This window comes from Camellia sinensis, chromosome 13 (assembly GCF_055761805.1).
Source record: "Camellia sinensis isolate YWXY chromosome 13, ASM5576180v1, whole genome shotgun sequence".
Classification (NCBI taxonomy): domain Eukaryota; kingdom Viridiplantae; phylum Streptophyta; class Magnoliopsida; order Ericales; family Theaceae; genus Camellia; species Camellia sinensis.
Window position 1 is genome coordinate 364842 of NC_138973.1, and position 23487 is coordinate 388328.

At 38.5% G+C, this 23487-nt stretch overlaps 1 protein-coding gene across 4 annotated transcripts in view; it reads right to left on the bottom strand.

Annotated features, from left to right (window-relative positions):
- Nucleotides 1–2038: 2038 nt before the first annotated feature.
- Nucleotides 2039–23487, bottom strand: part of XI-I (myosin) — an 88031-nt gene continuing 66582 nt past the window's right edge. For all 4 annotated transcript variants that reach the window (XM_082901106.1, XM_082901105.1, XM_082901108.1 and 1 more), the window contains 9 exons: nt 22606–22782; nt 20553–20690; nt 4161–4231; nt 3970–4069; nt 3820–3876; nt 3678–3734; nt 3502–3582; nt 3336–3418; nt 2039–2722 (listed from right to left, as the gene is read on the bottom strand). In XM_082901106.1, coding sequence (XP_082757232.1) covers nt 2599–2722; nt 3336–3418; nt 3502–3582; nt 3678–3734; nt 3820–3876; nt 3970–4069; nt 4161–4231; nt 20553–20690; nt 22606–22782 — 888 coding nt within the window. In that variant the 3' untranslated portion in view covers nt 2039–2598. The remainder of the gene's footprint in view (nt 2723–3335; nt 3419–3501; nt 3583–3677; nt 3735–3819; nt 3877–3969; nt 4070–4160; nt 4232–20552; nt 20691–22605; nt 22783–23487) is intronic.

Consider the following 23487-nt stretch of genomic DNA (forward strand, 5'->3'; position numbering starts at 1 on the left):
ATCAAAAACATCAGTCGTTTGTTTTACAGCTAGTTCTGGGCTTTTTTGCATGTGATTGTAAATATGATTCACTACACACCAAATGTCAAAATGATTAATGATACAACAAAAAAACAAAAAAAAAAAAAGGCCATTTCATTGGCATCATAGGCACATCAGATAGGTAAATACTCCATATCATTTACATTTAAAGTGACGCATTAAGATATGAACTTGAATGAATTTAATCAAATAGAACTTGAATTAGATGTGAACCAATTTCAGTCTAACAATATCTCGTGAGATCATCTTTTATTATTCCCTTCCTAGTTACTGAAGCAAAAGCAACTAGGTAATAGAAGATGCAACAATGACATAGATTCTAGAAGTTGATTGACTAGATTAGTTGATAACTATGACATACCAATTTCAGTCTAACAATGACATACCAAGTAATAGAAGATGCAATCTATATTGGTGTAGTTATGAGGTTATGGGCAAGGACTCTTTGGTAGATTATATTTCTAGTTAAATTAGGATCTTAAGAATCCTGTATTATTGTCAAAAGAAAAGACAAAATCACCAACAGCAATAAATGATCTAACTTGTTCTATGCCAGGGAGAAGTTGAGGAACTGCTTGGAGTTGACTCAAAGAATTTTGCCATTGCAGTTGCTGAAGACTGCTCTAAACAACTATTTGCATATGTTAACTTTGATGTCTTAGATGCTATTCAGAGATCAGCTGCAAATCCTTGGGTCTCTGGGACTCCTTATTCAGAAGAGGCTTGTATGCCAGACTTAAGTCCGGTTTTCATTGATGGGAGTAGGTTGGAAAAGAATCTCTTGGAAGCCATCCTGTGGTGGAGTATAGTTCTGAATACGAATGAAAGGTTCCACATTCTACTTTTCCTTATTATTTATAGTGCTTTTCCTTTTTTCTTCATAGGCCTTCTGTGCTTCACTTAAAATGTTGATATTTGGCTGCGAAGCAAGTTTTGGTTTCGATAAGATTTGCCCTAGATGTGTTAAGTAAGGTAGTAGATCAGCCCAATTGAAAAGTAGGCTTTCCTTGCTCAAGTGTTGATTCTAGTTGAATTTAGAGATGGCAATGGGGGTTAATGGGGTGGATATTAATTCCCCATCCCCATTCCTCTATAATAAGTTAGTCATGTAGTCAAACAAATTGCACATCCAAATTCTAGTCTACTGCAGCTTTTTGTCTCTTTCAAACAAACACAAACACATGGTGGGTGTGCAGAAACCACTCACAAAATGCACACAATTGCAAATTCTCAACAGAAATACTAGTTATTGTACTGATTTCACAACTTCTTACCTACAGACTTAAAACCAAATAAAACCCATTAAAGTTTTTGGCAAAAAAAAAGTGAAAATTGCTACAAACTAGTCCTGAACTAAGAATCAACATAACCCAATAAGCACCAAGCAAAATGAGTTCAAATAGTAGAAGAAAAGTGGAGTACCAAGTCGGGGAAGAACTTCTGATACAACAGAGAACGAGAGAACGAGATAGAGAAACTCACCATGCCGGAGAACCACCGTGGTAACGCCGATGGAGATCGCCACCGCTAGATCGTTGCCTTCACAAATCCGACGGACATCGTTGCCTTCGCTGACAAGAATGAACCCTTAAACAAATTCAATTCCTGGATTTGTTCTCCAAGAAAATCGGTGACAAAAGAAGAATCAAGAAGGCGTAGGCAATGATTCTTACAGAGAGATCGAGATCGGGGAGAGAGGAAAGGACTTGGTAGACAGGATTGAATGGTGTATGTGAGAATGAGAATGAGAACCTTAAACACAGATACGGGGAAATGGGCGGGTGCCCATTCCCGACCCATATCCTATGGGTATTTAAAAAACACCATTTAATTAACCCAATGGGTAAAAAACGTGGGGAAAATCCATATATTTCAGTATCATGAAGCATGAAATCAACAAAATGTCTCAAAATGCAATGGCCCAACTCTTAACATGGATATGAATCATGCACTGGTGAGAATGTCCATAAATATTTCACAATAATGCTCACTAAAATTGTCAGAAAAAAATTTCCATGATGCTAATTATAATTGTACATTGTATTGATACAAGAGAATCCTTAATTAAGAAAGGATGGGGAAAGAAAGAAGGGGTGGTCCTTAATTAAGAAAAGAAAAGAAAACTAAACCAGAAGCAAAATACAACATGAATGCATTTCCAATAGGATCATCCTGTACAGAGTAGAGCTTAAAAATAAGCTTCATAAATAGAGAAGCCTTTTAAGCAAGTTGTTCCTTTTTACTGTACAATCACTACTTCCTAACACGTGTAATTAAATGGGGCGACCTAATCAATCCCCATTCAACTTCTAAGGAATCCCTTGTCACGAAAAGGGATATTTTGAACACATTCCAGCAGTTGGCTAAGTTAAACTCACCGTTGTCTGATGGTTAGGCCTTCAAAATATAAAAGCATTGCAGATACCTGTATTTGTCAGGTCTAAAAATTGAAAGCCAGTCTAACTCAGACCTGAGATACAGGAGGAACTGTTCCCTTCAGATAAAGCTAGCATTTGCTAAAAGAAACGATGTTTTTGGAGTCTAATCATGAAACATTTACTTTGTAGTCTGGAACAGGAACTGTGCACAAGAATTCCCAGACAAGATTGTTGGCAGCTCAATATCTGAAGGATCTATTGCTGGAAGTGCCATATATATATCTTCAGTAGAGAATGGAATGCTGCAACAGAGCAAAAAAAAATTAAGATGAATGTGAAATTCCCAGTCAGGAAAAACAAAAAAATAATAGTAAACCTTTGGGTTTTTCGGGTTCATTTCCATGGTAAAAATTTTGATCAGTAATTTTATGTTTTACTTGGCACATGTGGCAATATATTCAAATAATATGACAGCTATATAAAGAAAGATATACTCAGTAAAGATATGGAAACGTGGAACTCCTGGAATAACGATAACCATTGGGTTTTTGTCACCATTTAGAAATTCAAAGAGTTGCAAGCTTCAGTAGCATCAATGGATGCTGGTGTCAAAGCACTATCATTGATGATGATAATGAAGCAAAGTCTCATAACGCCTGGGCCTCACCTCAATATGCTGCACATTACTTTTGCACCCAGGCAATGTGAGACTTTGCTTTCACAGAACACTCACAAATTTGTCAATAAGCGTGATGACAAAGCACAATTTTTTTACAAGCATAACGAAGATTACAATTTGTTTGAAAAGTCTAACATCTATGATCTGAAGCAACAAGTAGCACACTACCCCTCATTTATTCAATGAACCGTGTGAAACAAACAATTCCAGATACCATGTTAGGTTTATTAGTTTACCTCAAATCATCATCCAACAAAAATGAATTTGAGGTTAGATTTTGAGAATCCTTGTTCAACATCTCCCTCATCTGAGCAACAACCTGTATAACCAAACAATGTTCACAAACAGTGGGTCATCATGATACGCACTTATTACAAAACAGAGACGGAACTCTAAACTTGCCTCATTTGATACACTTTGAGTGCCATATTTATCATCCCAATACATAGTACTTATGCGATAGATTTGTCTAACAGTCAGTGCCTGCACAAGATCACGATGACAACTAAGTTTTGGAAATGTGCAAAGAGAAATCAGGAGAGAAATAATGGCTAACTTTCAGCAGTGTAAGATCATACCGGACAAAGATCTTGCCTAATCTCTTCCAGAGACTTTTTTCTTTTTTGATGAATCACCTAAATGATTTGCAAGATGTTTAACATAAATACAGCTCTAAAAATTTCAAGCACTACAGGTTTCAATTGCAGTTATGGCTTATACCAGAAATCCAACAGCTTGTCTAATATAATTTAGCTCGTGCCATGAGGTTCCTGCAAACTACATTTAGTAATGATTCATATTCAGAAAGATATTCAACTTCTGTAGAACATGTGCGCCAGAAAAACTTGAAAAAAGAAACACTCTATTTACCTCCTCTGTTGCACTGAGAATCCATTTTTCTAGTTCTGCTAAACCAGATTTCACATATTCTCCATTTGAAAATGTGCAACATTCCCGTCGCAGCAGAAGACTGAGAAGAAATTTTTTTTACTCAATACCTAAGCCTAAATTGATCATCAATTCAAAAAGCACTGGTAAATTCTAGGATCAAGATTACATACCTGTTAAAAAGTGATATGTTGATGAAAGAAAAAACCTGGGTAGTGATCTTACGGATAAAAAATGAAGGAACCTGAAAGTACATTGTTTGATTTACAAATTCAGAAGGCAATGTCACAGCACACAACAGTAACACAAAACAACAGGTAATGAATGCTTCATCCAAGAAAAGTAAACTCCAAAGAAAGTTCACAAACTAAGAAGAAACTGGCATTAAACTGTGTAAACTATTTTGAAAACCCTATGGAAACTACTCCAAAAAAAACTTTAGAAATGATGTTTCATATTTATTCTTTATGTGCTTCCTGTTGTGATCCACAAGTGATTCTCATTAGTTTCTTTCTTATTTCTGCTTAAGTTTAAATTTTCAATTAATCTTCCAAATGTTTCCTTTCCGTCTTGCAATAGTTATTTGCTAGGATTCCTATTAGGTTTCCCTTCCAATATTTAATCTTTTCCCACTATCATTTTCCTATATATGTTTTGGCTATGTTTCCTACTTCCATTTCCCCTACTATTTCCTCTTTCTACTTCCTATGCTGGTAATTAGGGGTGGGCGCAGGTCGGTTGCGACCACGGAACCTCCAATCCGCCATCCGTCCGCTAGATTGGCGGATTGGAGAAAATCAATCCGCATCCGTTCGCCAATCCGATAGATGTGGATTGAGCGGATTGACGGTTTGGCGGATGGATGCGAATCGGTTTAGCTGTTTAAAATTTTATAAATTTTCAACATAATTCAACTTGTACACTTCCTCAAAAAAAAAAAAAAAAAAAAAAAAGTATTACAATCAATGACTTAAAAAAATATTACAATCATTGCATGCCTCATCCAAAGCAAGAAAGTTTGAAACTTTAGAATATCCCAATTACAGCATGCATTATCCACATAAAGTATTACAATCTGTGATTCTTAAAATATAAAAACAATTCAAACCACCAAAACCATAAACAAAGCAGTAGTACATATTGTATGTCTCTGTATTGTTACATCTATATCTGTTTTTGAAAACAAAAACCAACCAGAATATATCATATTTTCTATTTATTATTTTTAGAGATAGATTTAAAAACTAAAAAATATAGATAAATAATACGCAGTGTTTTAAAAAGCCCTAGGCGCATCGAGGCGTCAAGGTCACCTGGAGCCTAAGCCCCGAGGCGCGAGGCGAGGCGCGCGCGCCTCACCAAAGCGAGGCGCAAGTTATAGAAGTTAAGCAAAATATTAATAAAGCACAATTTTCTACATAAACAAATATTTAATATGTACATTATTAATTTTTTAATATATATATATTATTTTATTTATTTATTATATTTTTTAAATAATGTGTTTTAATTAATTATTTTATTTTATTTTATATACATGTGTTTATTTTTAAATAATTAATGTATTTTATTTTACATATTATCTATAAGTATATCATATATTATATAATAGGTATTGTATAATATTATATATATAAATCAATTATATTTTATATTTTATATATTATATATTACAAGTATATTGTATATTATATATTATATAATAGATATTATATATATATATATATATATATATGTTAAAATCCACCTACTCTCCACCTACTTCACCCACTTAAACCTACTCCACTAAACCTAACCCACTACACCACTACCACCTCACCTACTCCACTAAACCTAACCCACTACACCACTACCACCTCCACTTCACCTACTCCTTAACTACTACACACTCACCCTCTTCTATATATAGGAATCATGAATCATTGTAATAGATATAACATTATATCAATCAATAATACAATTCTCTATTTCTCTTTATACATTAAATTTCTACATGGTATCAGAGCTATAAGATTTAGGCCTATACTCCTTTCTTTCCGGCGGGCAGCCGGCCGGCAACCTTGCCTTCGCTGCCCGCTGGAGTTTTTTCTACACATACATTCACTTTCCTACTGCTGCACCTCCACAACCGGCAGACACCACTGCTGCAACTCCGGGACTGAGCTACCATACAGCCTCCAAACCGTGACCATGCACACATGAACAACTTTTTCTCATCATTCTTCTGGGAGTTCTCATCAATGGTGTCTGAGATCATTGTTACAGTGTAGACCAGCTCTATTTGCAGATCCTTTCTCTGTCCGGTTGTTCTTTCATATCGGCCAAGAGCTTGCCTTATTTGGTACAGTTGGGTCAGACTCTTGTGGGGTTGAACATCAAGCACTGCTATGCGCTAAGCAGCAGCATCGTTGATCTGCTTGTGGAGCGCCTATGGCGATGTGTTATGCTCTCGGGATTTGGCATGCAACCTTTTTTTTTTGCAACTTACCTTCCATAAGGAAGCTGTAAAAATTTATGTATTATTGATTGATGTTTATTGATATCTATTACAATGATTCATGATTCCTATATATAGAAGAGGGTGAGTGTGTAGTAGGTAAGGAGTAGGTGAAGTGGAGGTGGTAGTGGTGTAGTGGGTTAGGTTTAGTGGAGTAGGTGAGGTGGTAGTGGTGTAGTGGGTTAGGTTTAGTGGAGTAGGTTTAAGTGGGTGAAGTAGGTGGAGAGTAGGTGGATTTTAACAGCCCCCCGCAAACTCAAGGGGGGATAGGAACTAACCAACTTGAGTTTGGAGAGAGTAACAAAACAAGAAAATACATAAAAATAAAAGAGGATAAGAGACACTGTATGGTCGTGTCAGACCATTGGTGAAGACACTGGATGGTGGTGTCATAACGTTGTAGAGGACACTGTATGGTGGTGTCATAATGGTGTAGAGGACACTGGATGGCGGTGTCAGACCGATGTAGAAGTCAGTTTATGGGGTCATGTCGGACCGTTGTAGCAGACACTGTGTGGTCGTGTCAGACCGATGTAGAAGACAGTTTTTGGGGTCATGTCGGACCGATGTAGAAGACAGTTTACGGGGTCATGTCGGACCGTTGTAGCAGACAATGTTGTGACAGTTGTTGTGATAGTTTACAGAGTCTTGCTGGACCCTTGTAGAAACTAACCGGAATCAATGTCGGGACAGTTTATAGAGTCTTGTCGGACCCATAAAGGAGCTAACCGGAATCAATGTCGGGACAGTTTACAGAGTCTTGTCGGACCCATAAAGGAGCTAACCGGAATTAATGTCGGGACAGTTTACAGAGTCTTGTCGGACCCATAAAGGAGCTAACCGGAATCAATGTCGAGACAGTTTACAGAGTCTTGTCGGACCCCTAAAAAGTCGCACCCTCAAAAGGTGTGCCCAATCTTTCAAAAGGCGTGCCATCAAAAGGCGTGCCCAATCCATAAAAAGACGTGCCATCGAAATGCGTGCCCAATCCATAAAAAGACGTGCCATCAAAAGTTGCGCCCTCAAAAGGCGCGCCCACTTCATCAAAAGTCGTGCCCGACAGAAAGCGTCGAGCCATCAAAAGGTGAGCCGGAGACGCGGCGAGGCACGTGAGCGACAGAGTGGCGTGTCGGCCGCGTCGTTAGTGTCGATATAAACCAATGCGGAGGCTGTGCTTGAGGCAGAAGCGAAGACAAAAAAACCTGGGAAAAAACTTCTGAAAAACTCTTCATTTTCTGAGAGAGATGTTCGTTTTTCTGAGAGATTGCCTCTAAGAGCTGCAAATCTTGAAACACTCCCTTTCCGAACATTATCAGTTTGAAATTGCTATTTCGCTGAAACATTCAGCAACCCAAAAAACATGGCCTCTTCTTCCCGTTCAGCTACCCAGAATATGGCCTCTTCATCCCGTGGTCTACTCACTCTCTTTCCCGACCTCAACGAGTCAACAAGAGAGATAACTGGTGCGGAGGCCCGTGAACCTCAACCAAACACCTCTGGTTTTGCTCCGTTGAACTTTCCGATGCGGTCGGTGGAGCAAAGAATGGCAGTGCAGTCGGATGTGGAGGCCAATCAGTATACATTGAAGTCATGTGTGGAAACCATGACTGCGGTTACAAATTTGTCGAACCGGCTGCAGAGTAGGACAAATGAGGTGCAGCAGTTAAACGCCCAACTGGCTCTGCTCCAACGCATGTATAAGGATGCGCGAGCAGAGATAAGTGTGCTAAAGGCGGAAAACAAGGAGCTGAAGCGGAAGGCCAGTTTTATGTTCCGATTTGGAGGGCCGCCATATGCTGCAGTGGAGGAGCAGGGAGTAGTGATCATGCCCAGTGGAGTGGGAAACACGGAGGCAACACCGGCAAGGGCCACCCAGGACGGAGGCAAGAAGAAAAGACCGGCGGCTGAGTAGAGAAGAAAAATCCCACTGTGGGTGTGGTAGTTTTGTTTTTGTTTGTGTGGGTTTTCTTTCTTTCTTTTTTTTTTTTTGATGTAAAAGTATGATCGGGGTTGATCCCTTGATATGAATAAAATGACAAGGTTGTGGAATGTTGTTGGTGTTATTTTGTGGTGTTGTTTTGTTTAATAAGAAAATTAAAATAAAAGAAAATAATGGATAAAGAAAATAGAGAAAAATATTTGTGGATGGAATAAATTAAGAGAAAGGAGAGATATGATTAAAGTGGGTTTGAAAGTGGGAAAAGATGAGAGAGAGGGAGATAGAGTGGGTGCATGATGATGATGTTGGGTCCATGGAGAGAGAGAGAGAGGGATGTCCAAGAAGCTTGTGCTTTTGATAGTTACACATTACCCAAGCTGTATGTGAAGATGCATGTTACTGTCTTACACTTCTGCAGGCTTGGTATTCTTTGTGGGGCACTTGCAACACGTGACATTGAAAATTGTATTCGAAAATGATGACATCTCCAACATGAAACGTCTTGGAAGCAGCCCAGGCCTTGTAATCAATATTCCCAATGATGGTTTAACCAGCGGAGTCCCCAACCTTGTACACTGCTGCCATTGAAACCTTCAAGCCAGCAAACATGGCTACCAACAACAGAGCCACAGCTCTACACCCCACACCCAAATCCATGGCTAAGAGAGAGAGAGCAAATCGGGAAAAAAACAGCAGTGACGAGCAGAAAAGCAGCGCCAGAAACGCCAACGACGACGACGAGTAAGAGTACAACCACGGATATGTGAGAGGCAAGGTGAACGGCGATAGAGGCTAGACGATGATGCGGGTGCCGCCGCCGACATAGCGGAGGAGGGGTGTAAGAAAATGTTGAAGAAGTCAAGGTATGTGTAGAAAATAAGCGGAATAGGTTGAGGTCCGGCGGGCGGCCAAGGCGAGGTTGCCGCCCGCCGGTGAAGCGAGAAATACTAAGGTCTTAACCTTACTCTGATACCATGTAAAAATTTATGTATTATTGATTGATGTTTATTGATATCTATTACAATGATTCATGATTCCTATATATAGAAGAGGGTGAGTGTGTAGTAGGTAAGGAGTAGGTGAAGTGGAGGTGGTAGTGGTGTAGTGGGTTAGGTTTAGTGGAGTAGGTGAAGTGGTAGTGGTGTAGTGGGTTAGGTCACCTACTTCACCCACTTAAACCTACTCCACTAAACCTAACCCACTACACCACTACCACCTCACCTACTCCACTAAACCTAACCCACTACACCACTACCACCTCCACTTCACCTACTCCTTACCTACTACACACTCACCCTCTTCTATATATAGGAATCATGAATCATTGTAATAGATATCAATAAACATCAATCAATAATACATAAATTTTTACAGAAGCTGTTGGAAGAACTTTGGCCGCCCAAATGATGGGTCGTTGCTTTCTTCATCGCCATGCTTCCCTGAGAATACAGATACGGGTTCTGGTTCTAGAATTTATTTTCCATTGTCTTTTTCTGTCTCGTTGGCAGTTTGTGTTTTAATGTGGCCATGCATCGACATCATGCATCCATATCATGCATAGGCTAAGCTTTTAGTTTTTGAGTCCGTCCACTTTCAGTTTTACCTTTTCTTCCATGGTGTTGAAGCCTCGTGTTCTGCATGTGATGGTTAGGTCCCTGTTTTCCTTGTTGGGGTGGGCTAAGATTCCTTGGATCTCTTTATATTTGGTTTGCTTTTGACAGTTCAAAGTTTGTGGCCTTGTTTTCGGGGGCTTTGGTCCTGGCAGCAGATTCTATTCAGAACAACTTTTGAAAAAAAAAAAAAAAAAATCATCTCTCCTCCGTTTGATTTCCAATTCCATTCATACCATATAGCTTTGCACACCAAACCATATTTTATTCATCTCAGGGATCCACCCCGATCACAATTTTACAAAAAAAAAAAAAAAAAAAAAAACAACAACAACAAACCACCACACAACACCAACAGCTTTGTTTTCTTTTCTGCAGCCGGCCATCAACCGACCTCACTTCTTCACCTATTCCGCCGGTCTTTTCTTCTTGCCTCCGTCCTGAGCGGCCCTTGCCGGTGCTGCCTCCGTATTTCCCACTCCACTGGGCACGATCACTACTCCCTGCTCCTCCACTGCAGCAAATGGCGGACCTCCAAATCGGAACATAACGGTGGCCTTCCGCTTCAGCTCCTTGTTTTCTGCCTCTAGCACACTGATCTCTGCTCGTGCATCCTTATACATGCGTTGGAGCAGAGCCAGCTGGGAGTTTAACTGTTGCACCTCATTTGTCCTGCTCTGCAGCCGGTGCGACAAGTTTGTGACCGCAGTCATGGTTTCCACACATGACTTCAGAGTATACTGATTGGCCTCAATATCAATTTGCACCGCCATTTTTTGCTCCACCGACCGCATTGGAAAGTTCAACGGAGCAAACACAGAGGTGTTTGGTTGAGGTTCACTGGCCACCGCACCAGTTCTCTCTCTTGTTGACTCATTGAGGTCGGGAAAGAGAGTGAGTAGACCACGGGATGAAGAGGCCATATTCTGGGTAGCTGAACGGGAAGAAGAGGCCATGTTTTTTGGGTTGCTGAGTGTTTCCGAGAAGGGTTGGATACAGAGTATTTACAGATTGTTTCAGAATAACAAGTTCAGAGGTTTCAGTCTGGTTTGGTTTCCTCCGCCTCCGCATTGGTTTATATTGACACAGACGACGCGGCCGACACGCCGCTCTGTCGCTCACGTGCCTCGCCGCGTCTCCGGCTCACCTTTTGATGGCTCGACGCTTTCTGTCGGGCACGACTTTTGATGCAGTGGGCGCGCCTTTTGAGGGCGCAACTTTTGATGGCACGCCTTTTTATGGATTTGGCACGCCTTTTGATGGCACGCCTTTTTGAAGGATTGGGCACACCTTTTGAGGGTGCGACTTTTCAGGGGTCCGACAAGACTCTGTAAACTGTCCCAACATTGATTCCGGTTAGCTCCTTCATGGGTCCGACAAAACTCTATAAACTGTCCCGACATTGATTCCGGTTAGCTCCTTCAAGGGTCCGACAAGACTCAGTAAACTGTCCCGACATTGATTCCGGTTAGCTCCTTCATGGGTCCGACAAGACTCTGTAAACTGTCCTGACATTGATTCCGGTTAGTTTCTACAAGGGTCCAGCAAGACTCCGTAAACTGTCACAACAACTGTCACAACAGTGTCTGTTACAACGGTCCGACATGACCCCGTAAACTGTCTTCTACATCGGTCCGACATGACCCCATAAACTGTCTTCTACATCGGTCTGACACGACCACACAGTGTCTGCTACAACGGTCCGACATGACCCCATAAACTGTCTTCTACATCGGTCTGACACCGCCATCCAGTGTCCTCTACACCGTTATGACACCACCATACAGTGTCCTCTACATGGTTATGACACCCCCATACAGTGTCCTCTACAACGTTATGACACCACCATCCAGTGTCTCTTATCCTCTTTTATTTTTATGTATTTTCTTGTTTTGTTACTCTCTCCAAACTCAAGTTGGTTAGTTCCTATCCCCCTTGAGTTTGCGGGGGGCTGTTAAAATCTACCTACTCTCCACCTACTTCACCCACTTAAACCTACTCCACTAAACCTAACCCACTACACCACTACCACCTCACCTACTCCACTAAACCTAACCCACTACACCACTACCACCTCCACTTCACCTACTCCTTACCTACTACACACTCACCCTCTTCTATATATAGGAATCATGAATCATTGTAATAGATATAACATTATATCAATCAATAATACAATTCTCTATTTCTCTTTATACATTAAATTTCTACAATATATATGAATAGAAGATAAAGGGAGAGACAGAAGAAAGAGAGAGATAGATCGTCAGCGCGAGAGAGAACACGAGAGAGAGATCGCGATCGCGAGAGGGAAGGCGAGAGAGAGAGAGCGAGACAGAAGCGAGAAGAAGACAACGAAAGGAAGAAGAGGAGAAGAATCGAACCAGAAGAAAGAAAGAAAAAAAAAAAAAACAGGGTATAACAGAACCAGAAGAGAGAAGAGAAGAAGAGGAGAAGAGAAGAATAGTCAAAGCAGAAGAGAAGAGAACCAGAGAAGAGGAGAAGAGAGAGAGGAGAAGAGAACCTGTGTTTTTGCTCTGTTGACCCACGTTTGTATCATTTTATGATGTAAATGAGATGTTATCCCATGTGGGTATTCACACAGTAAACAAATGGGGGCTGCTGGAGTGAATAACATTTGAAGCGCATGAAGCGCACGCCTCAGGCTTTATAATAAAGCGCGCGCTTCGTCGCCTAAGCTGCGCCTCGCCCATGTCGCCTCGCCTCACCTCACCATGCTTGAGGCGCAAGGCTGCGCTTCATCTCGCCTTGGGCTTAGCGCGCGCCTTTTAAAACACTGATAATACGTTTATTTTTTTCAATTCAAAAAAGATATTTAAGTTGATTTCTTTTTTAACAGAATATTTAAACTCTTTTTTAATTGAAAACACAAACTGAATATTTAAACAAACTGAAAACACAAAGTCTTATAAATTACTAGGGGTGCTCGCGGTTTGGCGGTTCGGTTGCGGCCAAAAGAATCTCAAATCTGCCATCCGTTAGCTAGATTGACGGATTGGAGAAAATCAATCTGCAACAGTCCGCTCGTCATCACGCATCCGTCTAAAATGCGGCGGATCGGTATATCCGTTGCTCACCCCTACTGGTAACTATGATTCAAACATATCAGACTAGCTGTTCATAATGGAGACTCTGATGTGTCCAAATAATCTAGATGCCAAGTTTATCTTCTAGGTATATGAAAAATTATGCATATATTCCCACTCATTCAAATATTTCATATAGGATAGGAATACTTTCTTCTCGGGAAGTTAAATATTCAGTTTTTAAAAATTATTATGTCCACTTAAATATTTGGAAAAAAATCCACTTTATGATAAAGCCCAGGAGGAGCACCTCTCCTTGTAACATTTAAAAAAGGCAAAAGAACTCTCATATGGTTATGGACTAAAATGCCACCCCAACTCCATTATCATTGTCTACAAAAAGACATTTATACTCATCTTATTGTTCTTTGGAAAAAACAAAAACAAAACTAGAATAAAAAGAAAGAAAATCAGATTTCGAGGCAAAGCAAAACTTGACAAAATGCAAAGGAGTTATAAATAAAAAATTAATAAAATGAATTAACACCCCATATGAATTAACATTAGTTAGATATTAATGACAATGATGAGTCCCACATGAATGCCATTAATATCCAACTAATGTGTGTGTGTCACGTCAGATGGTAAATAAAAATGTGGTAAAAGAAGATGGTCATTCTAGCATTATTGAAATGGAAAAGAAGTCAGTGTTGTCAAGGACCAAGCTTCAGAAACTATAAATGTCGTTGGCAACACAGAGCATAATAATCTCAGTTATGAAATCATCCAAACCACAGGGGCAAAAGGCATCAAACTTTATGTTGATTAAAAGCATTGTAATGCCCATGTATTTAACATTAGCAATCTCCAGATAATCAACATAAACCAAATCGAATAGACAAAATGAAGGGGCAGCATAGTGGGGGGAAAGGGAGACTGGGCGCCTGGGTATGAAAGTAATATGTAGCATATAAGCGTGAGGGTACCCTCACCACAACAACTAGAATACTGCACACTACTTTCATATTCAGGCAACATAGGATTTTTTTTTTTGATAAATAATAAAACTTTATTGAGAAACTAAAGCATCAAAGAGATGCTAAAGAATACAAGACAACACCCCCTAAAAGGAGCACCACACACAAACAAAACAAAACAGCCACCTCAACCAATGTAGGACTTCACTTCATAGGTAATGTAGTGAAGTCCTACATAGGTTGGAGTGGTTGGGCAATGTAGGACTTCACTTCATACATAGGAGGTGGCTGGAGTGGTTGGGAATTTTTCACATGGTAGGAAGATTAACAGAAGGGAAAATTTGTATTTTACATTGAAATTTGATACTGACTTCAATTTTTTCTTCCAAACTCTAAAACTATGCATGTGTGACACAATTTCCATCAATTTGGACAAAAAGTGTAATGCTGGAAATTTGTGTTAATGCATATAATAAGATAGTGGCATATGATAGTGGTGTTGGTGGTAGATAGTGGCATGTATAGAATATGATAGTGGTGTTGGTGGTAGATAGTGGCATGTATAGAATATGATAGTGGTGTTGGTGGTAGATAGTGGCATGTATATAATATGATAGTGGTAGATAGTGGTAATATATAATATGTAAGTGGCATATAATGGGTTATAATGATGTTTGTAATATCTCCTATATAAGGAGTGTCATTTGGTCTTGTAAAATAAGAAGTTTTGAATATAACAGAAATATATTCCTTCTTCCTCATATTTTCGGAGTTCTTCTTCCTCATATTTTCTAAGTTGGTATCAGAGCTACAAAAAACACAGCAGCCCTAAAACCGTCATAGCCATGTCGGAAGTCACGTCCGAAACCACTTCAACCCCTGCCACTGCCATTCCGGTGAAAACGTCAAACTCTCACTCTGTCCAAATCACCACCATCCGCCTGAATGGTGATAATTTTCTCCGCTGGTCACAATCTGTCCGGATGTATATCCGTGGGCAAGGAAAGATCGGTTACATCACTGGTGACAAGAAGGCTCCTGCTGTTAATGATCCGCTGTTCGACAGTTGGGACGCTGAAAATTCCATGGTTATGACATGGTTGGTCAATTCCATGGAGGAGGATATAAGCTCTAATTACATGTGCTATCCTACTGCACAAGAATTGTGGGATAATGTTAGTCAGATGTATTCTGACCTAGGAAATCAATCTCAAGTTTTCGAATTAACTTTGAAGTTGGGAGAGATTCGTCAAGGAGATGATTCCGTCACCAAATATTTCAATTCGTTGAAAAGGTTGTGGCAGGATCTTGACATCTTCAACACATACGAATGGAAATCGGTTGACGACTGCAACCACCACAAGAAAACTGTGGAAGACAGCCGTATTTACAAGTTTCTTGCCGGCCTCAACATTGAGTTCGATGAAGTGCGAGGAAGAATTATTGGCAGACCTCCTCTCCCATCCATTGGCGAAGTATTTGCCGAAGTCAGAAGGGAAGAGAGCCGAAGGAGCGTCATGCTTAAGAAAAAAGGTACTGGTGAATCAATTGAAATTTCTGCTTTAATTAGCGATGCTGCGGCCAACAAGGCTGCAAATTACCAGCGCAGGTTTGATGATAAGCCATGGGTCTGGTGTGATTTTTGCAACAAGCCTCGCCATACACGCGAAACGTGTTGGAAGATCCATGGCAAACCTGTCAACTGGAAAAGCAGCAAACAAGGAGAGAAGAATCGTGGCTTTCCTACCGCTAATGAAGCCGATTCAGGTCCCTTCAACAAAGAGCAGATTGATCAACTCTTAAAGCTGATAAAATCCAACTCCTCATCCGGTACTCCTAGTGTTTTGTTGGCACAAACAGGTAGAAATCCTAAAGCCTTCTCTTGCCTAAACTTCTCTCCGTGGATCATAGATTCCGGTGCCTCCGATCACATGACTAGTTTTTCCCATTTATTTAGTACCTATTTCCCTTGTTCTGGTCATGACAAAATCAAAATAGCCGATGGTAGTTTTTCACCTATTGCAGGAAAATGATTTATTAAACTAACTGAGAAAATTAATCTCAATATTGTTCTTCACGTCCCCAACTTAGCCTGTAATCTTTTGTCTGTCAGTAAACTATCTAAGGATTCTAATTGTCGTGTTACATTTTTTGAATCCCATTGTGAATTTCAGGACCAGAACTCGGGGATGATGATTGGGCGTGCTAGGATGCTTGAAGGTCTTTACTACTTTGATGAAGTACCTGTTAGTAATAAAAAAGCTCAGAGCTTTAATAGTACTAGTTCAATCTCTGTTCGAGAAAAAATAATGCTATGGCACTATAGGCTAGGACATCCTAGTTTTCTTTATCTGAAACATTTATTTCCAGAATTATTTAAAGGGATTGATTGTTCTTCTTTTCATTGTGAAAGTTGCATTTTTGCAAAATTTCATCGCTCTACTTATTTGCCAAAACCTTACCAGGCTTCCAAACCTTTTTATTTGATTCATAGTGATGTTTGGGGCCCTTCTAAAATCACTACTCTTTCTGGTAAAAGATGGTTTGTTACATTTATTGATGACCATACCCGCTTATGTTGGATTTATTTGATGAATAAAAAATCTGACGTGAAAAATTTATTCACAAATTTTTACAATATGATTGAAAACCAATTTCAAACCAAAATTGATATTTTACATTCTGATAATGGAACAGAATGTTTCAATGAGCAGTTGGGTGAGTTTTTGAAAAAAAAATGGGATTTTTCATCAATCTACATGTCGGGATACCCCTCAACAAAATGGCATTGCAGAACGAAAAAATAAACATCTACTTGAAGTAGCACGTGCTATAATGTTTTACATGCATGTTCCTAAATATTTATGGGGTGAAGCAATTTTAACAGCCTCTTATTTGATAAACAGGATGCCTACAAAGGTGTTAACATACAAAACACCTTTCGATTGTCTCAAAACTTTTTTTCCTGACACGAGGTTGTTTTCTGATTTACCCGCCAAAGTTTTTGGATGTACTGCCTATGTTCATGTTCCTAGTCAATTTCGTTCAAAACTTGACCCCCGTGCTATAAAATGTGTTTTTTTGGGTTATTCCTCAAACAAAAAGGGGTATAAGTGTTTCGATCCTCAAACCAAGAAATTTCATGTGAGTATGGATGTGTCATTTGTGGAAACAAAATCCTATTTCCCCAACACTTCTCTTCAGGGGGAGACAAGTGGAGTAGAAGACCGTTTTTGGGATATTTCTATCCCGCTCCCCAATGTCATTTATCCTACACAAAAACCACATCTGTCTGATAATGATCACTTAGGAGAACCAAGTTCTATGGTGCCTAGTCAAGAAGATTCTTGTTTAGGGGGAGAAGTACTACAAAATGATCTAAATCCTGAGCTTCAGGTTTATACTAGGAAGCGATTTCATCTGAGGAATAATGACCCGAATGTCCATCCTAATGACCCGAATGTCCACCCGAGTTCTGGCATCGAAATTTTAGGTAATCCTATTCCTTCTATTTCCGACCTTGATGTTCCTATAGCAATTAGGATAGGTGTCCGAAATTGCATTAAACATCCTATTGCAAATTACCTCTCCTATCAAAGACTGTCTAAAAACCATAGAGCTTTCACATCTAGGATTTCACACTTGTTTGTTCCAAGGAATATACAGGAAGCATTGGATGATCCGAATTGGAAATTAGCAGTCATGGAGGAGATGAATGCTTTAAGGAGAAGTGGTACTTGGGAGATAGTTGATCTACCCAAAGACAAGAAAACAGTTGGGTGTAAATGGGTGTTTACGATAAAATGTAACGCAGATGGAAGCGTTGAGAGATACAAGGCGAGACTGGTGGCTAAAGGCTTCACTCAAACTTATGGGATCGACTATCAGGAGACGTTTGCTCCTGTTGCTAAAATAAATTCCATCAGAGTACTGTTATCTCTTGCAGTAAATTCAGATTGGCCTCTACATCAACTTGACATTAAAAATGCATTTCTCAATGGTGATCTTGAAGAGGAGGTGTTCATGAGCCTACCGCCGGGATTTGAGCAGAGACTTGGAAGCGACAGAGTATGCAGATTGAACAAGTCATTATACGGACTCAAACAATCACCAAGAGCATGGTTTGAACGCTTTGGGAAGGCAGTTATCAGTTGTGGCTTCTCGCAGAGTCAAGCAGATCACACAATATTTTATAAACATTCAAAAAACAGTAAAATTGCAATTTTGATTGTTTATGTTGATGACATCATTTTAACTGGTAATGATGAAGCAGAGTTAGCAGCCCTCAAAGAGAAACTCGCAAAAGAATTTCACATTAAGGATCTGGGAGCCCTCAAGTATTTCCTCGGAATGGAATTTGCAAGATCCAAGGAAGGTATATTCGTTAATCAGAGAAAATATGTTCTTGATCTCCTTGGAGAAACAGGTATGCTTGGTTGTAAGATGGTGGAGACTCCGATCGAGCCTAACTTGAAGTTACAAGCTGCTAAGGCTGAAGAAGTCAAAGAGAGGGAACAATATCAGCGACTTGTCGGGAAATTGATTTACTTGTCTCATACGCGGCCTGATATTGCCTTTGCAGTCAGCATGGTAAGTCAGTTCATGCACTCACCAGGGGCAGAGCACTTTGAGGCCGTTTATAAGATCTTAAGATATTTGAAAGGAACTCCAGGGAGAGGCTTACTGTTCAAGAAACATGGACATCTTCAAGTTGAAGTATACACAGATGCAGACTGGGCAGGAAGTGTTACAGACAGGAGATCAACATCCGGATACTGCTCCTTTGTAGGTGGGAACCTAGTTACATGGCGGAGTAAAAAACAGAATGTGGTAGCTAGAAGTAGTGCAGAAGCAGAGTTCAGAGCTGTTGTCCATGAAATCTGTGAAATAATGTGGATTAAAAGAATTCTTGAAGAATTAAAGCTTTCTCACCCGACACCTATGAAGGTCTATTGTGACAACAAAACAGCTATGTCTATAGCTCATAATCCAGTTCTACATGATCGCACAAAACATATAGAAGTGGATAAACATTTCATCAAGGAGAAAATCAATGCTGGCATAATCTGTATGACCTACCTTCCAACAGGTGAACAATTAGCTGATGTGCTAACGAAGGGACTACACAAGAAGCAATTTGATAAGCTGACTAGCAAGCTGGCTATGAAAGATATCTTCAAACCAGCTTGAGGGGGAGTGCTGGAAATTTGTATTAATGCATATAATAAGATAGTGGCATATGATAGTGGTGTTGGTGGTAGATAGTGGCATGTATAGAATATGATAGTGGTGTTGGTGGTAGATAGTGGCATGTATAGAATATGATAGTGGTGTTGGTGGTAGATAGTGGCATGTATATAATATGATAGTGGTAGATAGTGGTAATATATAATATGTAAGTGGCATATAATGGGTTATAATGATGTTTGTAATATCTCCTATATAAGGAGTGTCATTTGGTCTTGTAAAATAAGAAGTTTTGAATATAACAGAAATATATTCCTTCTTCCTCATATTTTCGGAGTTCTTCTTCCTCATATTTTCTAAGTGGATGCAACTAAGTTCAAAACCACAAGAGGGTTCCTCTTCTATTTTTAAATGTGAGGTCATTAAGTGCTCCTGAATCATACCACACAAAGGGGGTAAAACAAAGTTTGCCCAAAATATAAAATAATAGTTTATGTAGACCAGAATTTGATTGTGTACGAGCTCAATTAACATTAAACTTTCTCCAAAACAATTAGGGAAGAAAATAGAGAGCAAGCAATACAACACTACCACTCAGCAATAATGGTCTTGTTAAATTCAAAATAATTAGCTGTACCTCAGCTTGCTGAGACAAGAGTATCATTAATGCCATATTTGATTTAGTATTAAAAAAAACAAAGACAAAAATGAAGCTTATAACTTTAACCCATTGGATGTTGTAAGGTCAACAAAACCAAACCACACTAGGGAAACAAAACACGAAGCAACACAACTTCCTCTCTATAACACATTGTGATTGTTATGACTTGCTGGAAGACTGGAATTTCTATTTCAATACATATTCCTATTCTAATTCTTGTTTCACTTCTTTGGTTGTCTACTAGATGTATCGATGTACATAAATCATACAACATTCTCTAAAAGCCATAAGCAATATCTGAATGTCCAACCCAATTGGTATTCTGGAGCAAATCTCGGTAGATTACAAATTAGCCTCTTATAACCATATTGATGTTCATGTCAACTTGGTTATTCATTTAACTGAAAGGATCACAGCAAACAATGAGATAACTGGAGAAATACAGCAATTAAACAATAAATCATGTTCCAGGTTTGAGTAACTTTGCTATGCAAGTGGCATGAATAAATACAAGAATAGTTCACCAAGGTTTACCTAGATAAAATACACAAATTTTCTTTCTTTAAAAAAATAAAAAATTCATAAGTCCACAATAATATCCAACAACAATGAAAGAGAAACTGATAGCAAAAGAATGTTGAACGTACATGATTTTCACGTAGACGACTCATAAGAGAATCCAAGAATTTGATGATGCTATCCCATTGACTACTTGGTGACTGTTGAGGAACACCACCAGGTGATCTAGATGACTTTCCACCATGCATGCGTTGGATTTTAGGTGCCTTTACAGATGAAAAATATATGAATTAAATAAATAAAATACACCATCAAGCAGTTGCCTAATTAAGCATTGCAAAGGTTGAAATTTTTTAAGTTGAAAAGAGGGTATTTCATTCAAAATTTTCAGAAAACAAATATTATATAGATATATAGACAGATAAAATATACTGGCAGTTACCTTAATTCATCAAGCAATTTTAAATCTCTATAATTCACTAAATTAGTGTACTATCAGATGGCTCATAATTGCATTTCATAGCTTTTGACCATGTAGTTGAACCATAAAGAAAAGATTTCAATGTATATGAACTCAAGAACTCGTTAATTTAATTGATTCCTTTCAATAATAAACTAAATAAGTTAAGTGATTTGATTTGATAGAAGAAAGTACATGAAGGATGGTGTTCACTAAGTTATAGTCAGACAGATTCAACGCATGGAAATTCATAAATCCTGAACCACAAATAATTGCTAATGCATTGCTTGAGCATGGCAGTATTTTCCGGAATCATGTGTTTAGTTGCTGTTGCTGTTCTCACAAGGGTGCTCCTCATTTATCCAGTGAACTTCTATTATGTATTTTTTTAACTCAAAATCTACAAAATAAGGATGTACATACCTACCAATCCTTTTTGTTATATGGAAAAATACACAACCCTTCATAGATAATGTGGAGAAGAAAAAACCTATGGGCAGAAATAAAAGAATCTTGGTTCTATATTAAATCCCTAAAAAACTCCCAGGGTTTCTCCAACCCCATCACACAGATAATGTATATAGCTACCTATTTAATCAAAACTCCCAAATCATAGATGGAAGCCAAGAGTTTTTCTTATGGGTTTATATAACAGCATGTTTAAGATTGTGTCTTGAATCAGGTACCAAACAAGTACTAACAAGACCATATCACTTTATTTCTTCCCATGTCGCTAAAAGAGAGCCTCCATTTTGGTGAACGTGTACGTGTGTGTGTGTGTGTGTGTGTGTGTGTGAGAGTGAGAGAGAGAGAGAGAGGAGAATGCGTCCTTTGAATACATCAACTAATGTATTCTTATTGCAGGACTTCTTCGCAACTCATACCTAATGCTAGGTCTCATTTCCTTACGTCAACATCAACGAATGGAATTTGAACCCACCATTGGAGGTAAAAATTTACTAGAAAAAGTGAATTAACACACATGCTACTATCACATTCTTCTAGGTGAAAAGTGTCTTAAAAGTATCTTCTTGAGTATCTCATTTTGTTCATACTACTTATCAGCTTCAAACAAAATGCAACAAAATAAGAGCTGATACCATTATGATAAAAAATAATAATAATAACAGTTTTATTGACAATTAATTATGTTGAAGCCACAAGATTCCAAATTACAGGAACTCTAACATGTTAAATTCAAGATTTAGAAATGAACAATGCCAATGAACACCGTGAAAAAAGTGCAGAATAGGATAGACATGAAAACTCATAAAAGATAATGCTGGATAATCAAGAAATAGTTTACTGAACAAGTGACTCTTCTGACTTATAAGCAGAATAGGATAGACATGAAAACTCATAAGCAAGTGACTCTTCTGACTTATCCATGCAGGAAAAATAACAAAAACAGCAAAACTTATACTACCAACAATTACATCACACAATAACTTTGTGTCATGGTCATATCATTAAATAGTAATGTAGCAGGACAATGTCATGCTCAATTTACCAACTTACTGAAATAGTTTAGCATTTATGAAACTCTGCATAATATTTGTAACCACATGACGAGACCTAATCTTTGATTCAAACAGCAACAAATAAAAGCAAGAATCAAGGAGAATACAACAGTACCTAACATCATTAAAAGATGAAGATACAAACAGAAAAATATAAAACATTGAAAAATGCATTAAGTTAACCAGAAACAAATCATTCACCTGAATGCACAAACCCAAGAGGGGTGATATTTCTTTCTTCAGATTGTCTCGAATCAAACCGAAAATCTTCTCCACGCAAGCAGTTAATTGTTGTTTAAAAAGTATGGCAGGGTATCTTGCTTCCACATGTGAAATACCATCCTCAAATCCAATGTATTTAAAAGGAGATTTTAGGCTCTGAGAAGTGAAACAGAGATCAACTAAATCTCAATCTCATGAAATAACTAATAACTAAGAATATGGTAACAGCAAAAGCATGAAGGACCATTACAAAATAATTAATATAAGCAAAAAGACAAACTTTAGAAATGCTAAGTGTGATACTTTTATTCAACAAACTACAATCGAATCTAAAATTTCTTCTTCACATTTTATTTTTCAATTTAACACATTAATAAGATTGAAAAATGAACAAAGCAGAACTAAGAAACGCCAATCAATCAATTGGTGAAACTAGAGAAAGATAACGGATAAGGTAGAGAATTGCATTTTGTAAATAGCATGTGATATAACAAGCGAAAGCACAAGACATGGGTAAAACACAATATGGACAAGAAAACAAGAATATTAAAAAAACAGACAAAAATGTCACGACAACAAATAAATAAATGTTTTTATATATGCATGAAACTAACAACAATTTATTTTTTACGTCACAAAGACATTTGTATTTCAAAGATGAAATCAGGTAAGACTGCCCCAAAATATTAATCTTTTTTGAATGCACCAATTACATGTCCCCTTAAAAAGTGGGAACTCCCAAAAGCACTAACATTGTGGAGCCTTTTTCCCAAAAGGAGTAACAGAGTACTAACCTTTTTCACGAGGGAAAAAGAAAACGAAGAAGTAAATAAACATGCCGAATCTATTTTGCTAGATCCT